Source organism: Leopardus geoffroyi, chromosome X (genome assembly GCF_018350155.1).
Source record: "Leopardus geoffroyi isolate Oge1 chromosome X, O.geoffroyi_Oge1_pat1.0, whole genome shotgun sequence".
Classification (NCBI taxonomy): Eukaryota; Metazoa; Chordata; class Mammalia; order Carnivora; family Felidae; genus Leopardus; species Leopardus geoffroyi.
In genome coordinates, this window is record NC_059343.1 from 59,025,551 (window position 1) to 59,040,262 (window position 14,712).

The 14,712-nt window shown below is 45.1% G+C and overlaps 1 protein-coding gene across 4 annotated transcripts in view; it reads left to right on the forward strand.

Moving 5' to 3' along the window:
• The window catches only part of NHSL2 (NHS like 2), an 86,201-nt gene extending 74,610 nt beyond the window's left edge, over positions 1–11,591 (forward strand). For all 4 annotated transcript variants that reach the window (XM_045471985.1, XM_045471982.1, XM_045471983.1 and 1 more), the window contains 3 exons: positions 775–3,099; positions 4,598–4,730; positions 5,571–11,591. In XM_045471985.1, the coding sequence (XP_045327941.1) occupies positions 775–3,099; positions 4,598–4,730; positions 5,571–5,895 (2,783 nt within the window). In that variant the 3' untranslated portion in view covers positions 5,896–11,591. The remainder of the gene's footprint in view (positions 1–774; positions 3,100–4,597; positions 4,731–5,570) is intronic.
• The last annotated feature ends 3,121 nt before the right edge of the window (positions 11,592–14,712 follow it).

A 14,712-nucleotide genomic window follows, 5' to 3' on the forward strand; every position in this document is an offset into this window, starting at 1 on the left:
CTTGCCCAACTTACATAACCTCTCTGAGCCTCAGCACCTTTATCTGGAAGTTGGGGCTAATAATGCCAACCCGTGAGAATTGTCATGCATATTAGAGTTATTACATATATTCACCTACCATGTGCCTGGTACATAGTAGGTGTTGAACAAATGGTGGCTGCTGTTATAAATTATTATACTACTAGTAGTAGTAATAATTGTTCTATATGAGAAAAATCTTTGGGGATTTTGGACATGTGAATAGTTTCCTCACATGCGTAGGTCATCTGAAGTCTCTCATGTTGCAAAGCTAAAAAGTGACAGGTGCCAAAAATGTAACCAGACTCTGAACTTTCCAGCTGTGGCATACTCCAGATTCATTGCTGGGGCTGGAAGTCACACAGTGCTGTCCTTTATCAGTTCAAAAGCCTGTGCTCTAATCTCAGGAGAGGTGAGCACTGAGGTCTGTGATGGTTCATGAGCCTGGGGTGAAAGCTCGGGAAAAACCCAAGGTAGTCCCACCTGCCGCTTCAGCTCTAAAAGGAATAATCAAAGCTGGCAAGTCTTTGGCAGCCTCCTGGACAATTCAAGGGCAGGCACCCTGTGACTCACCGTGTGGTGATGGGCAAGGACCCAACATCCCCAGCATCCTCATTTATGGAAAGGAAGAACCAAGGCATCCTGACCAAGCTGTTGGCAAATGCTTCTTGGCAAAAAACTTGGTGCTCCTGTCTCAAGACAGCTGCTGGGGGATCCCTGGCTGCATCGCTAACTTTCTGTGTTTACCTTCTCCAGGTCACAGCAATAGCCCAGCAGGCAGTGTGGCCTGCTCCACCACCTCAGACATCAGGCTCAGTCATTCGGTCCCAGAAGGTGTCCATGGAAGAGTTGCAGTTGGTCAGGAAGTTCATTTCCCAAATCTCCCCTCACCGGTACTGAGGAGTCCTTTGAGTGATCCAGAAGAAACTCTCCAGGTGCGTGGTGGCGCACACCCTCCTAGCATGGAGGGCATAGGAATGGTGTATAGCATCCCCAGTTCTTGCAATGGACCAACCGAATCGACGTTCTCTGCTTCCTGGAAGGGAGATACTTTTACCTACATGGCTCCAAGTGCCACCAGTCAGAGTACTCAAGTCAGTGAAAATGGAAAAAATCCTTCCTCTGGGAATGTTTGGGTGTCTCTGCACACACTGCCACCTCTAGTTCCTAAGGAGGCTGCTACCCTCTTTGTTACCTGTGATAACCCAGCAGGATGCAGTGGGTCAGTTGGCTACTCTGAGCACCCTGCTCAACGAAGGCAGGCAGTGGAACGACCCTCCAAGATTGGCCTTCTCACTAGTGTTACCTCAAGGATGGAGACAGGCCCAGGTGGGTCCAGCAGGTTCCGGGAGCGGTCACTGTCTGTGCCCACAGACTCAGGCACCGCAGAGGTGGACTATGATGAGGAACAGAAGGCTGGTGAAGCCTGTGCCCTGCCTCATGCCAGTACAAGTTCTGAGGGCAGTAACAGTGCTGACAACATTGCCTCCCTTCGTGCCCAACAGGAGACCCAGCACAGAAGACAGAGATCCAAGAGTATCTCGCTCAGGAAGGCCAAAAAGAAGCCTTCCCCACCAATGCGCAGTGTCTCACTGGTCAAAGATGAGCCAGTCCTCTTGCCAGAAGGTGGGTCAGCCCTACCCAAGGACCAGAGGCCCAGGAGCCTTTGCCTCTCCTTGGAACACCAAGGACATCACTCATCCCAGCAGGATGCTCAGGATCACCCAGCTGTGCCGACCTTCAAAGATCCGGAAGGCACACAATTCTCCCACCACTGGTATCTTACTGACTGGAAGTCTGGTGACACCTACCAATCCTTGTCCAGCTCCAGCACTGCCACGGGCACCACAGTCATTGAGTGCACCCAAGTTCAGGGCAGCTCAGAGTCTCTTGCCTCCCCTTCCACGTCCAGAGCCACGACACCTTCCCAGCTCTCCATTGAGGTGGAGGCCAGGGAAGTATCCTCCCCAGGAAGGCCTGCTGGGCTGATGTCACCCTCCAGTGGATACTCCAGCCAGTCAGAGACACCAACACCCACCGTCTCCATGTCCTTGACCCTGGGCCACTTGCCCCCTCCAAGTGGCAGTGTCCGGGTGCGTCCAGTGGTACCTGAGAGGAAGTCATCACTACTCCCGACATCACCAATGGAGAAAATGTCCAAGTCACGGCTGTCGTTTGACCTACCACTGACCTCGTCAACCAACCTGGATCTGTCTGGGATGAGTATCTCCATCCGAAGCAAAACCAAGGTGAGCCGGCATCACTCAGATACAAATTTTGGGGCCAAGCTGGCCCAGAAAACGAGCCCCAACCAGCCAGTTATGCCCATGGTTACTCAGTCTGACCTACGTTCCATTCGCCTGAGGTCAGTCAGCAAGTCTGAGCCAGAAGATGACATCGAGAGCCCTGACTATACTGAGGAAGCAGGAGCAGAAGTCTTCACCTTGCCAGAGAGAAAGATAAAACCTCCCATAGCTGAGAAGCCCCCCGTGGCCCGAAGGCCTCCAAGCTTGGTCCACAAGCCACCATCTGTCCCTGAGGAGTACCCGCTAACTTCGCTTACCTTGGCTATGACCCCCAAGAGCTCCATTCAACACACGAGGCCACTCCCTCCAGACGTCTACACAGTGGTGCGGAAACCAAAGTCCTCCAGCCCTGAGGGCAGAAGCCCAGGGGAGTCAACAGCAGCCTCAACTCTTGTTTTCACACCTTTTGCTAGTTCCTCTGGTGCTTTCTTCTCAGGAACACAGCAACCTCCCCAGGGAAGTATGGAGGATGGAGGCCCCAAAGTGAGAGCCCTGCCTGAAAGAATTAGCCTCCAGAGCCAGGAAGAAGCAGAGAAAAAGAAAGGCAAGATACCACCCCCTGTCCCAAAAAAGCCCAGTGTGCTGTACCTGCCTCTCACATCACCCACAGCTCAAATGGAGGTGTATGGAACCGAACCAAGGCTGTCTCTCAGCCCCATCATCACCCTTCAGGAAGAAGCCAGCTGTCCCCCCACCAGTGACCAACTGCAGTCACCTGGTACAAGGATGACTTCAACACCGGAGGCTGAAGGTGAAAGGGAGGCAAGTCCTCTAGGTTAGTAAACTCTCTGCTGCCTTTTCTTTTGAATCCCAGGAAAGATGAGGGTAAGGATGGAATGCCAGAGACAGAAGCAAATGCCCCCAAATAATGATCCTGAATCCAGGATAACCAGGTCAGTAGGAGGCATCTCTTGAGGGTTTGGGTTATTCTAAACAGGCCTCACTGCCCCTTGGGATTAGGAATGACCCAGGGGTGGATCTCCAAGATCCAGCTTGGGCCAATCTCACCTGGAACCCCTGATACTGACATACTAAAATCAAACTAGTTCTTAGCACCCTAGGACCTTAGTAGCCCATCTACCTAGTCAGGCACACATCCCCTGCCCTAGGAACTATCTCTCTGCCTCCCGGTATAGCACTTTTCGCTAGCCACATGGATTTTAGTTTCATGCATGGGACTCAGTACCCTCCCAGGATGAGTTCAAATGCTATGGAAGGCTTGCAAGCTTCTGAAACAATGGAATATGTTTCTAGCTGCAGCCTTTCTTAGTGCTTTCTGGAAGAAAGGGAACTCACTTTCTTGGATGCTTTGAGGCTAGCTCTTCCTGGAACAATAAGACTAAACTAGATAATGTTCCTCATAATTTTTCGGGTCTTTTTTGCATGTCTCTTTTTTTTGTTTTAATTGTGGCAAAAATACACATAACATAAAATTTATCATCCTAATCATTTTTAATGTACAGTTCAGCAGTGCTCAATACATTCACAAGGCAGTACAACTATGAACTCCCACCATCCACCTCCAGAGCTCTCTTCATCTTGCAAAACTGAAGTCTGTATCCATTGAACAAGAACTCACCATTGTCCCCTCACCCCCATATGCTGGCAACCACTCTTCCATTTTCTGTCTCTATGAATTTGACTCTTCCAGGGACCTCATGTAAGTGGAATCATACAGCATTGGTCTTTTGGTGACTATCTTATTTCACTTAACCTATTGTCCTCCAGATCCATCCATGTTTTTCATCCTTTTTTTTTGTACCTTTAACACCAAACATCAAAATCTTACGACCTTCCTTAGGCCAAATTTGGACTTCCAACATAAGTTAAATCATAGTGGCTAAAACAAGCAAACAAATCACAGCCACAGGTAATTTTTAGAAGATGCATCATCAAACTCCACAGGCTCCCTCTGAGATTCAGATAGGTCCCACTCCCACCTACTGGTTGAGTCATTGCTTTAGATGAGTCTCTGCTTTTTGATTTTTAAAAATACTGCATTCAAAACAAGAGAATGCTCAGGCAACCTGTTGTGTAATGGAAAAGGTGTGAGAACACAGGGACCCATGCTGATCTTCACCACTCACTCCACCTTGGCCAAAACACTAACCTTCTGAACATTGTGTTCCTCTGCAAAACAGAGACATTAAGAGTCTCTGCCCTGCGGCCCTCCCAGAGTTGCTTTGAACATCAAATGAAATACCACAGGAGAATGTGCTTTGTCCTAACTATTGTCGTCGAAGTATTTAATTCCTTCTGGTTCTTATGCCTAGGGAGTTCTACAGAAGCAAGCACTGAAGAAAAAAGTGTAATCAGTGATAAAACAGCCGAATGGATTGCTGAAGAGGACGATGACGTGTTTGTGGCTTCACGCACAACTGAAGATTTGTTTACTGTGATACACAGGTGTAGACCAATTTTCTTAATTCCTATTGTAATTGTCTACCCTTCTTATACCAAAAGAAAATCTGCTACCTCTAAGCAGCCATTAGAATTGCAACTGGAGCCTAAGTTCAGATACCCACATATGTGAACGCAGCCCTCAGCCTTGCATATGCAATTCACTGACATCTTTGGGTGAAGTGGAGGAGGGGCAGGGAAGGGAAGACCAGGTGCCGAGTGAGAGGCCCCTCGTCTCCTAGCAACCGCAGGCCTATTGTGGCTCCATCTGCTCTCTCACAGCTCTGTCTACAGACGGAGACATTTAACCCTTCACAGAATTCCTTGTACCAAAAACATCTTATCAAGAAGTGAAATGGGGCAACAAGCCAAGCATCAAAGCAGGAACTTAGGCAAAGTGGGACCGGACCGGGCACCAGTTATTGGACAGGGTTTCAAAGCAAGGACTTGGTGATGAGAAAAAAATAGAAAGAGCCCAGTCATTAGAGCTGGAGCACCAGTTCAGAACAGGATCAGCTCTCAGACTGTCTTGATTCAGAGTCACTGAGCTACTGGCCTAGACTCCTTAAATGCTTCCTTGGTCCCAGAACCTAGGCAGAACTGAGCCTGCAGGCACAGGCCAAGCGACTCCAGCTGGAGGCATTGAAAGGGGTATAGAGAGAGGAAGCCAGACAAGGGACTCTGAGGACTTAGCAGAGAGAGAGAGAAAGCTGGTAAGTACAACTGCTTGCAAGGCTGCTGCATGGTAGCCCCCACATCATGCCACTGGCATTCATGAAATTATACGAAGCATTTAAGAAATATCTGCCACGTGAATTCACTTAAAACAAACTTTTTCTTATTTAGGTCCAAAAGAAAGCTGCTTGGCTGGAAAGAGCCTGGTGAGGCCTTTGCTGGCGGCAGCAGACCAAGCTCCCATTCACCAATAAAGAACACAGCTGATTCTCCAATCAGTGAGTCAGCTGCTTCTGCGGGGTCAAGTGGCAGTGCCAACCTAGATGCTGGCAGAAACGATGATTTCAAGGCCTTGCTACAGAAGAAGGGAAGCAAGACAACTCCAAGGTCCCGCCCCTCAGCAGCCGAACTGCTGAAGACCACTAACCCACTGGCTCGGAGAATTATTGCACAATTTTCAAAAGACTGTGAAACTACCGATGACCCCAGTACCTAAGTCCCGAGTTCAGTTAACAGGGTTTAGTTACTAAACTTGAGTAGACAAAGGGGAAGAGAAAGGGTTTTAAAAAGTAATCATGGACATAACAGAAGAGCCTACATTTCTTTTACATTAACTCACACTCTGGACAGCAGGAGACAGGTCACTTTATCTAGAACTAAATCATCAGGCACTTTAATCATCTTCAGACCTTTTACATTTTCATACTTACAATCTTGCCATTACCCAACTACCGATTTTCTCATCTTCCCCCAGTGTTGTGCCCTGAGAAGAAATTCTCAGATGCAAGGGCACATGTACCATCTTTTCAATCAATGGCCAGGCTGCTCCATCCCTGACTCCTGTCACTGAGGGGCACAGTGTGAGAGTGGATTGGGGACTGCCAAAACTGGGGATCATAGGGTGCCATTGCTTATTATTCACTTTCCTGGCAAGGCCTTGATGGCCCTGTGTGGAGAAACAAAAAGACTCTGGTGCCTCTCCATCCACACTTAAATTCCCCCCACCAGAGAGGTTTGTGGCTGTGCACTTATTTCAGCATGGGGTTGATTGGATGGCTTTTGTCATTCAAAATATGAATGTGAGTCTGTCTTGAAATTCATGCCTTTTTCAGTTTGATTGTCTATGCGGAGATCAGGGTGATGACATTCAATAATCATGTAGACGACCCCCCCCCCCGCCCCCACCAACTAGGAAAAGTCAGGACTGGGTTGCTTTGGATGAATCAAGTTCAGCCAACAAATGAGGCAGCCATTTGTTCACTCAGATCTATCCAAGGTAACTTGTACATTGCGCCTTGAAATTCTTCAAGTGTCTGTCAACAATGATAGCTAGAATCAGTGCCCAGCTCATGCTGCATTCTAAGAACTCTCGTTTCATTTGCATATAACCTTCATTACAGGAAGTAATTAGCTGAAGGAACAGCATCATCAAAGGCTCAAGGAGGAGAGAAAGTAAGTGTAACTTGTCCACCTCCATTCAGTTTAGATTGTGGTTTGTGGTTCCTTTTGTTTTTGTTTAAAGGAAGTCTTACTCTGTTCCCAAACCAAGAATGTATGGACTAAAAAGAATATATCCAAAACCTAAAAGGCAGCCTTGCAAGTGGCTGTGGCCCATAACACACACACAAAAAGGGCTACTTTTTGCCATTTATGTTCCACTGTGTGACTGACTTTACATTAACTATGTTGGGGGAGAGTGTAGGAACTCAGGGGAAATGAGATGCTGACGGAGCCCCCAGAGCAATCATTGTGACTGCCCCCCACACAAGCTTATAGGCACTAACTATTCTTGTCAGTTCAATTTTCTAAGCAGAGCAAGAAAAGTAATTCATTTGGTTTTCATGTGTCTGGTTTTGGGGAGGTTGGGGGAGAAAAACAGTCAATGCATTGAACAAAAACTGGCTGACCAATAATGGAGGGTTAATGGTCCACATTCCCGAGAAGGGAAAAGAAAAGTCAAATGAAATTGTTGCCTGATTCCTGGACCCCTTCCTCCTTCACTGCCACCCCCCCCCCAACCCAACAGATTCATTGGCCAACATCCTGGATGATGCAGAAACTGCCCCAGAGACAAGCAGATCTTGATTTTGATAGGTCACATCGCTCACCAATGAGAAGCAAGCTCTTAGCTCCACTACCCGCACTCCTGCAGACAGAGCAGCTGAAAAACTACACTGAGAGCTGAGAAGACTTGGGCCTCTCATTCAGAGGTCTTAAGCCTAGGCCCTTGGTTGGTACAGGTCTGAATTCTAGACTTCTAAGTGCAGGCCAGGCTCATCAACTTCTTTGCAATCAGCACTGCCCCCTAACTTAGAGGCCACTTAAAATAATAAACAGTGAGAACCCAGTTGCTTTCGAAAGCATTCAAACTATTTGGTTTGAAGGTCCAGATCAAATTTCAGGGGTTTTGCCTGAAATAAAATAGATTCATTCCTGGCCTGAATTTATATCTGAATGCCACACTTGTCTGCCCCAGACTCAGAATTCCAAAAGACAGAAACATTTTTCCTCTGCAGGGAAATGAAGGGGTGTTCATGCTTTGGCCTAACAAAAGTGAAAGGCTGCCAGGGCCTTCTCATTGGGAACCACTTTGAACAGCTGAGCTCTGAAGCCAAATAAGAGACTCATATAGTACAGGATGTGTTACTTCTACTGGTTTTTCTGGAAGCTTCTTGTTTGCTACTTCTAGTGGGTTTCACCTTTCTGTCCCTGGGTGGTTTTCCCAAAAGATTCTAAAGCTGAATGCCCAGACACTTTTATGTTTTGCCGTTACCTTGAGTCTTGCTTTCCTCTACAATGGTCTGTATACCTGGAATTTTTGTAACATCTTCTGCATCATTACTATGGCCTTCAAATACCCAGTGGTGTTTCCATTAGCACAAGAGGATTTGGGGCAGAGATTTTATGGTCAGAGGTAACATTGAGGGCAAGAAATATTCCTTTAATATTTTGCAACAGGTGGACCTAATCCCAGGCAAACAACCAAACTGTAGAATTTGTTAGTCACTGATGACTATAACACCAAACATCTTTCCTACTCCTAACCCTCAACCTCTCTCGTCCCCATGATTATAACACCAACTCCCACCGAGGCACACAGCACAATGTTTGCTGCCCTCTGTACCGACTCTGTTAAGACCAGAGAAGAGAGGCTGACAGCCCCTCCATGTAGGCTTTCAGAGACCTAGTACCGCCACGGTTACTAGTGCAAATAATAATGATCACAATTTTTGAGCATGGAATACAGAAGGGGTTCAAGTAAAATGAAGTTTGCCACAGGAGGTCAGCTTCCAATTCAAGTTGTTTCTATCCTTTTGTTTGCTCTGATTCCAACCAATAGCCACAGGTAGCTCTGCTGGACTAACCTCAGTGTAGTCATGAGTAGAGGGAGTCATCCCCAGGAGAGGTCAATGGTAGCAAAGAGTGATTTACTCTTGGTGGGTATTCATTACGTATTTGTGGTTCAAATGTCAAGAGTAGAGAGCAAGCCATTCTTGGTAGAGCAGGAAGCCTCGCTGGTATCGCCTCTCCTTTGTCTGCCTCATCTCTTACCTAAGCCTCCCACCTGGTCCCAACTTGTCCCTTAGCCCTGACTCCTGTGAACTGCATCCCTAACCTACAGCTTACCCTTTAAGGAGGCAAGACCACAAACAGCGAAATAGTTCGTGTTAGCCTAATGACCACAAAAACCAATTGGTCTGAAGGCATCACCTTGAATGTGCAAAGACTAGAGAAGATTCTATAAAGGCTTACAACAAGCATTTCACTGGACATCCATTTTAAATCTCTAGACAACACGGATCAGATTGTGATCCTGCAGTACCTATCTGTCTGAGCAGATGTGTCCGTGCACCTGCCCTCTTCCTGATAAACAAACTATTCCTTAAAAAATTGAGTTTGTGGCCAGTGCTCTTGTTCCTCACCAGTGCAGCCTTCCATCATCACCAAGTCTGTAACACAATAGTAGGCTTTCACTTTAATCTGATTTTCCAGGGCCAGGACTAGAGTGAGGTGAACGAAGCGCCCACTCTCAGGGCCGCACAAGTGCCTTACCCTCGTCTCAGCCCTGCACTTTGCACTCTATGAATATCAGTTTATCTTCTTCCTGTGAATAAGTGTGGTTCCTCTGATAAATCCCTGTTGTTGCACCAAATGTTTTATTGCCATCTTTTTCCATTGCTATAAGCCTTTGTATGCCTATACATCTAAGAATAGACAATATTATCAGAAAACATGGTTGATTTCTAAGCAACCTGCTCCAAGTGGCAAGTTAGCACCCATTTTCAGTAGGGATGCAGACGGAGACAGCCCTTCAGCACAATAGTGAATGGGCTGGAGGTCTGCCATTGGGATGGATCTTCATTCTCCTCTTTCTGCTCCATTTTCCCCAGACCTTGCTTCCCAGCCCCAACTCTCCTGAGTGCCTCCTAGTTTGTTCTCTTTACTAAGAAAAACATGCTCTCAGGAAAGGGATAGAGTCCTTTACTTTAACATCATAAGGCTTAATGCTACCTTTTTTGAGGGTCGCTTGCATTATAACAGGGGAAAAGCCTTAAGCGAAAGGAATTGAAGTTCTGCCTGTAGAATTCTAGGCCTCGATTAGCTGCAAAGTGTATTTTTCACCACAGAAAGGCCAAATTCCCTGAAAGCTAACTCCAGAACATAGAAAATACCTTAATCTCCTGGAATTATTGTATTAAATTGCTGGTGGTTGATTAAATAGTCCTGATACCCCATGCTGTTCTATTGGACAAGGGACCAAGGGATCACATCTACCAAGAGACTCTCAGAAATGGCTACTGAAAGCCACTGAGAAGGCCAAGATCATATTGTACATTAACATTTTTACACAAATGGAATTAATACTAGTCATTTTAGTAAAAGAACACAAGGACTTAGAGTTTGTGAAAATGTGTCCTGTTTGTGAAAGGTGAAACTGTCTGATCAATGTCTGATCCATATTGGTCTCTTGGTGGTGGTGGTAATTATTAAACTTGCTAGAGGTACAACTTTACTAAACACAAGCCTCTGCTTCCCCTGCCCTTATTTATGTTTTGTGCTATCACTTCAGCTTGGTGTGAGAGAGACCAGATCTACACCAGAGCATCCAGTCCCTCCAAAGTCTTTGCTCGTATTTTAGCTATAAGTCACCAAGGTATTAGGGATTTAAAACGACAAGAGTGGGAAGAGCTGCCTTAGTCAAAGAGCAGCAAAAATGAAAATTTAAACAATGACATGGAATAAAGTTTTAGAATATTCTGACACAGATTTATATAGGAATATGGCAGTAAACAGTTATAGCCAAATATTTGAGGTGCTTTTCATAAGTTTAGCAAAAATTAATTTGCATAAGTAATGGATTGTGTGAAATAGGAATATACATTTGTTCAGTAAAAGCCCAAAATCAAAGCCAGTGGTTCTCAAAGTGTCATCCCAGAAACAGCAGCAGCAGCAGCCCTGGAGTGTGTGTGTGTGTGTGTGTGTGTGTGTGTGTGTTCCAGTGATGTTACTTCTCCAAGCTCCTGAATCACTATAGCCACAACTGTTCAAATGATTTCAAACTTTCCCACCATTTCTGCTGTCATCACAGTGATTGGTCTCTGGCCAAGTGATGTATATTGTCATGTTGGTCAGGTATACATTTGTTTGGTGTTAAGAAATTACCAGATTGAATCAACTCGCTTAACCTGCAAAACTCTTGATTTGACTTAGCCAGCATGTCTGGCCCGTTTTGGATTTAATTTTTTTGAATTCACAAATAGGAAAAAAGGAAAAAAGTGTTATGTTTGATATTGCCAACCCTTAAATACCTATCTTCACCAAGGTGGCTGTTCTCTAGGAGGGCTCTGATTTTAAGATTTTGCCTACATAGTAGAATTTGAGATCAACAAATACACCAACAAAATCTGAACTGGAACAACCAATTAACCCCCCTCAGCTTCTTTTCAATGCCAAGCTTTATAGAAACTTATTCCTTATGTGGTGTTCCACTTTTTTTTAATGTCCAATTTTACCAAATGTTATGCATGCAAATGCAACATTGTGCTCACTGTATAAGTCACCCCAAACTCATTTTCTCCTCCATATGTGTGGTGGTAAAGAAATATCAATATGTATGTTCTTACCTCTCCTGATCAAATCTGTAAATTACAAATCTTTTCATTAATTTTTAAATGAGATATATTTACTCTGGCTAGTAGTTACAATTTTATTCTTTTTATGATATTTCATTGCTACTCTTTTCTACTGACTCCAAAACTTACTTTGGGGAATATTTCTTATTTCTAGGTTGTTGTATTTATCTTATTTCTATATTTATCTGTAGCCATGGAATGTTAGAAGTGAAAGGGACCAACCTCTCATTTTACACATGAGGCCCAGAAAGGTCAAATAACTTACACAAGGTCACACACACAGTAGCAGGGCCTGGCCTCAGTTCCAGATCTCCTGCCTCTGGGGCCAGTGTTTTTTTCATTTAAAGGGCTGCATTTATAGAAGACCCACAGCTGGCTTCTACATTTATGACACATGGATTTCCCAGGTATTTCAAGAAACTAATATATTTGCTTTAAGGGAAACTGCTCAAGATTTCTTTAAGTTGAATCCAAGGACAAATCTGATTTTCAATTTAGAAACATTCATTTCCCCTCAAAATTCAGTATATGTTCCCTACTTTGTATATATTTTCCCTAAAAGAAGTTTGAAAAATGAATTTTTATAGGTCAAATTCCACCTTTTAGTAGGGAAGCTTCTTTTCTAAGGGAATCATCTGGTGACTTCTTTTGAAAAACAAAGACTCCTCTTCTCAGTGTCCCCCAATGTCTACTTTATTTTTTAGTCTCAACTTTTGTAATTGGTGTTTATTTAAAGTAGGACAAACCAGGGGCGCCTGGGTGGCGCAGTCGGTTAAGCGTCCAACTTCAGCCAGGTCACGATCTCGCGGTCCGTGAGTTCGAGCCCCGCGTTGGGCTCTGGGCTGATGGCTCAGAGCCTGGAGCCTGTTTCCAATTCTGTGTCTCCCTCTCTCTCTGCCCCTCCCCCGTTCATGCTCTGTCTCTCTCTGTCCCAAAAATAAATAAACGTTGAAAAAAAATTAAAAAATAAAGTAGGACAAACCAATATAGGCTTTCCTAGAATCTACTTTATCCTTCCCTTCTTAAACTTTATGAGATATCAGACTGTTACATGCTCATGAGATATTTAGTTGTATTCTAGAAACTTCACCTAGCTTGATGTTATGTCAATCCCTGGGCTCAAACTTTATCTCCATCTTATCAAAAAATAACAAAATTCCCTAATCACTACTGTGCTCTGCATGCATTCTCTTTTCTGGAACATTCTTTGCCTAGTGTGACTCTTCTCTTTAGCTATTCTTGGGCTTCCTTCCATGGTCCGTGCATACCTTATTATTCTGTGGAATTGAAGGCAGTGTCCCTTTAGGGTTATGCTAGTTACATGGAGTGGTAGTTCCAGTTGTTTCCATTGTTCCCTTGTTTCCACTGGACCTCCTCTGGTTTCTATGTTCAGGAATGCTCATAGATTGATGGGATCTAGACCAGGGGTTGACAAACTTTTTTTGTAAAGGGCCAGATAGTAACTATTTTAGGTTGGGGGGGTGCACATGTGGTCTCTGTAGCATATTCTTATTCGCTGTTGTTTCTTTGTCTTACAATACTTTAAGAATGTAGATACCATTCCTAGCTCTTGGGCCATATAAAGCCCCAGGCTGGATTTGACCTGCTTGTCATAGTTTACTGACCCCTGGTCCAGACAATGTTCTGTAACAGGCATTTCTGTGACGGGCCCGATGTGATAACTGGGTTGTATACTAGGTGATATGGCTCACTGCCCTCCTATCTACTTCACTGTCAGACCAGTCTGCACAGAAGTGGGTGCAGAGGGGCTGCATATGCCAACCCATTATTCTTTGATAGGGTACTCATCATTGACTCACTCACTACCTTGGTGTAGAAATCCTTATTCTTTTCTCCAGACCTCCTGTCCTGGTTATCCAATGTGCCTCTTATTCCTTGAGTTTGAGGTAAACTGAGCGGGAAGAATGGATTTCTGAGTTTTCTTATTTCTTTTGTCCCTATATTGGTCTCCCGAACTTTGGCTGGGGACCCTGGCCCTGGGCCATCTGGCCTGACCTGCCCTATATTGCCGTCACAAGTTTAGGGCTGTCTCTGGAAAGTCTGTTGGCCCAGGCCATGAGATGCCAGTTTGGTCTGAAATTTCCTAGGGAAATCACCAGCACTCTTGATTCTCATAGTTGGTTTTGAAACCCAGAATGCCCATGTGTCCATTTTCTATAATGTAATTTGGATCTGTTCTAGACTTACCCCAGCAAGAAAACCAATGAGGTATAGAAGGTATTCTGTGTCCACAGTGTTTTCCTGTCTAAACCCCCTGCCTCCTTGGCCCCCCAGGCCCCAGGATGGACTCCCTGAGATGCCCTGTGCAGCACCACAACCAGAAAGCATTCAGCATACCACCACCTCCTGTTTTCTGAACCTTTAAAAGGATCCCTAGGGGTACCTGGCTGGCTCAGTCAGTAGAGCATACAACTCTTGATCTCAAGGTTTGAGTTCAAGCACCATGTTGGGCTAAACCTCACCTAAAAAAAAAAAGAAAAAAGAAAAAAGAAAAAGAATTCCTTAAATATTCCTCAAACCCTACATCTTGCTGCCATCTCTACCTCTCATGCTACCTGGAAGTCTAAAGCTCAGATTCACATTTCACATTTTTCTCATGTAAGCATTGAGAGATATGAGTGAAGAAGGTGTGTGCCTGTGTGTGTGAGCCTGGTTTCTCCAATGGAACTGTAAAGGCCCCATTGACTACTGTATCTGTCTCTCTTTTCTCTCTCTCCCTCTCTCCCTCTCTCCTTCTCTCTCTCTCTCTCTCCCTCTCTCTCCCCTCCTCTCTCTCTCACACACACATATGCACACACACATGTGCGCACACACACACACACACTCCATATAGTGTTTCATCAGTTCTCTGGTCCAGATGTAGGTCTGATGGGGCTGGTCAAGAAGGGAATGAGGCATCATCCTGAGGAATTTCCCTTTTCTTGTCTTTTGAAACTTTCTTTCTACTGGTTTGTGCTGGCTTCCCTCAGGAAGCCATTTGAAGAAACTCTCTGTGACAATTGTGAACAAGCTGACATATAAAGAGCAAGGACTTTAATTTGATATGAACTCAGTCACTCAGACATACCTCCCAGGCTGCAGTTTTTTCTATCTAAGCAAATTGCTTCTTAGGACCTTTAAGCTTCCTTTCTGTCATTTGAGCCCAGGGATCTACCCAC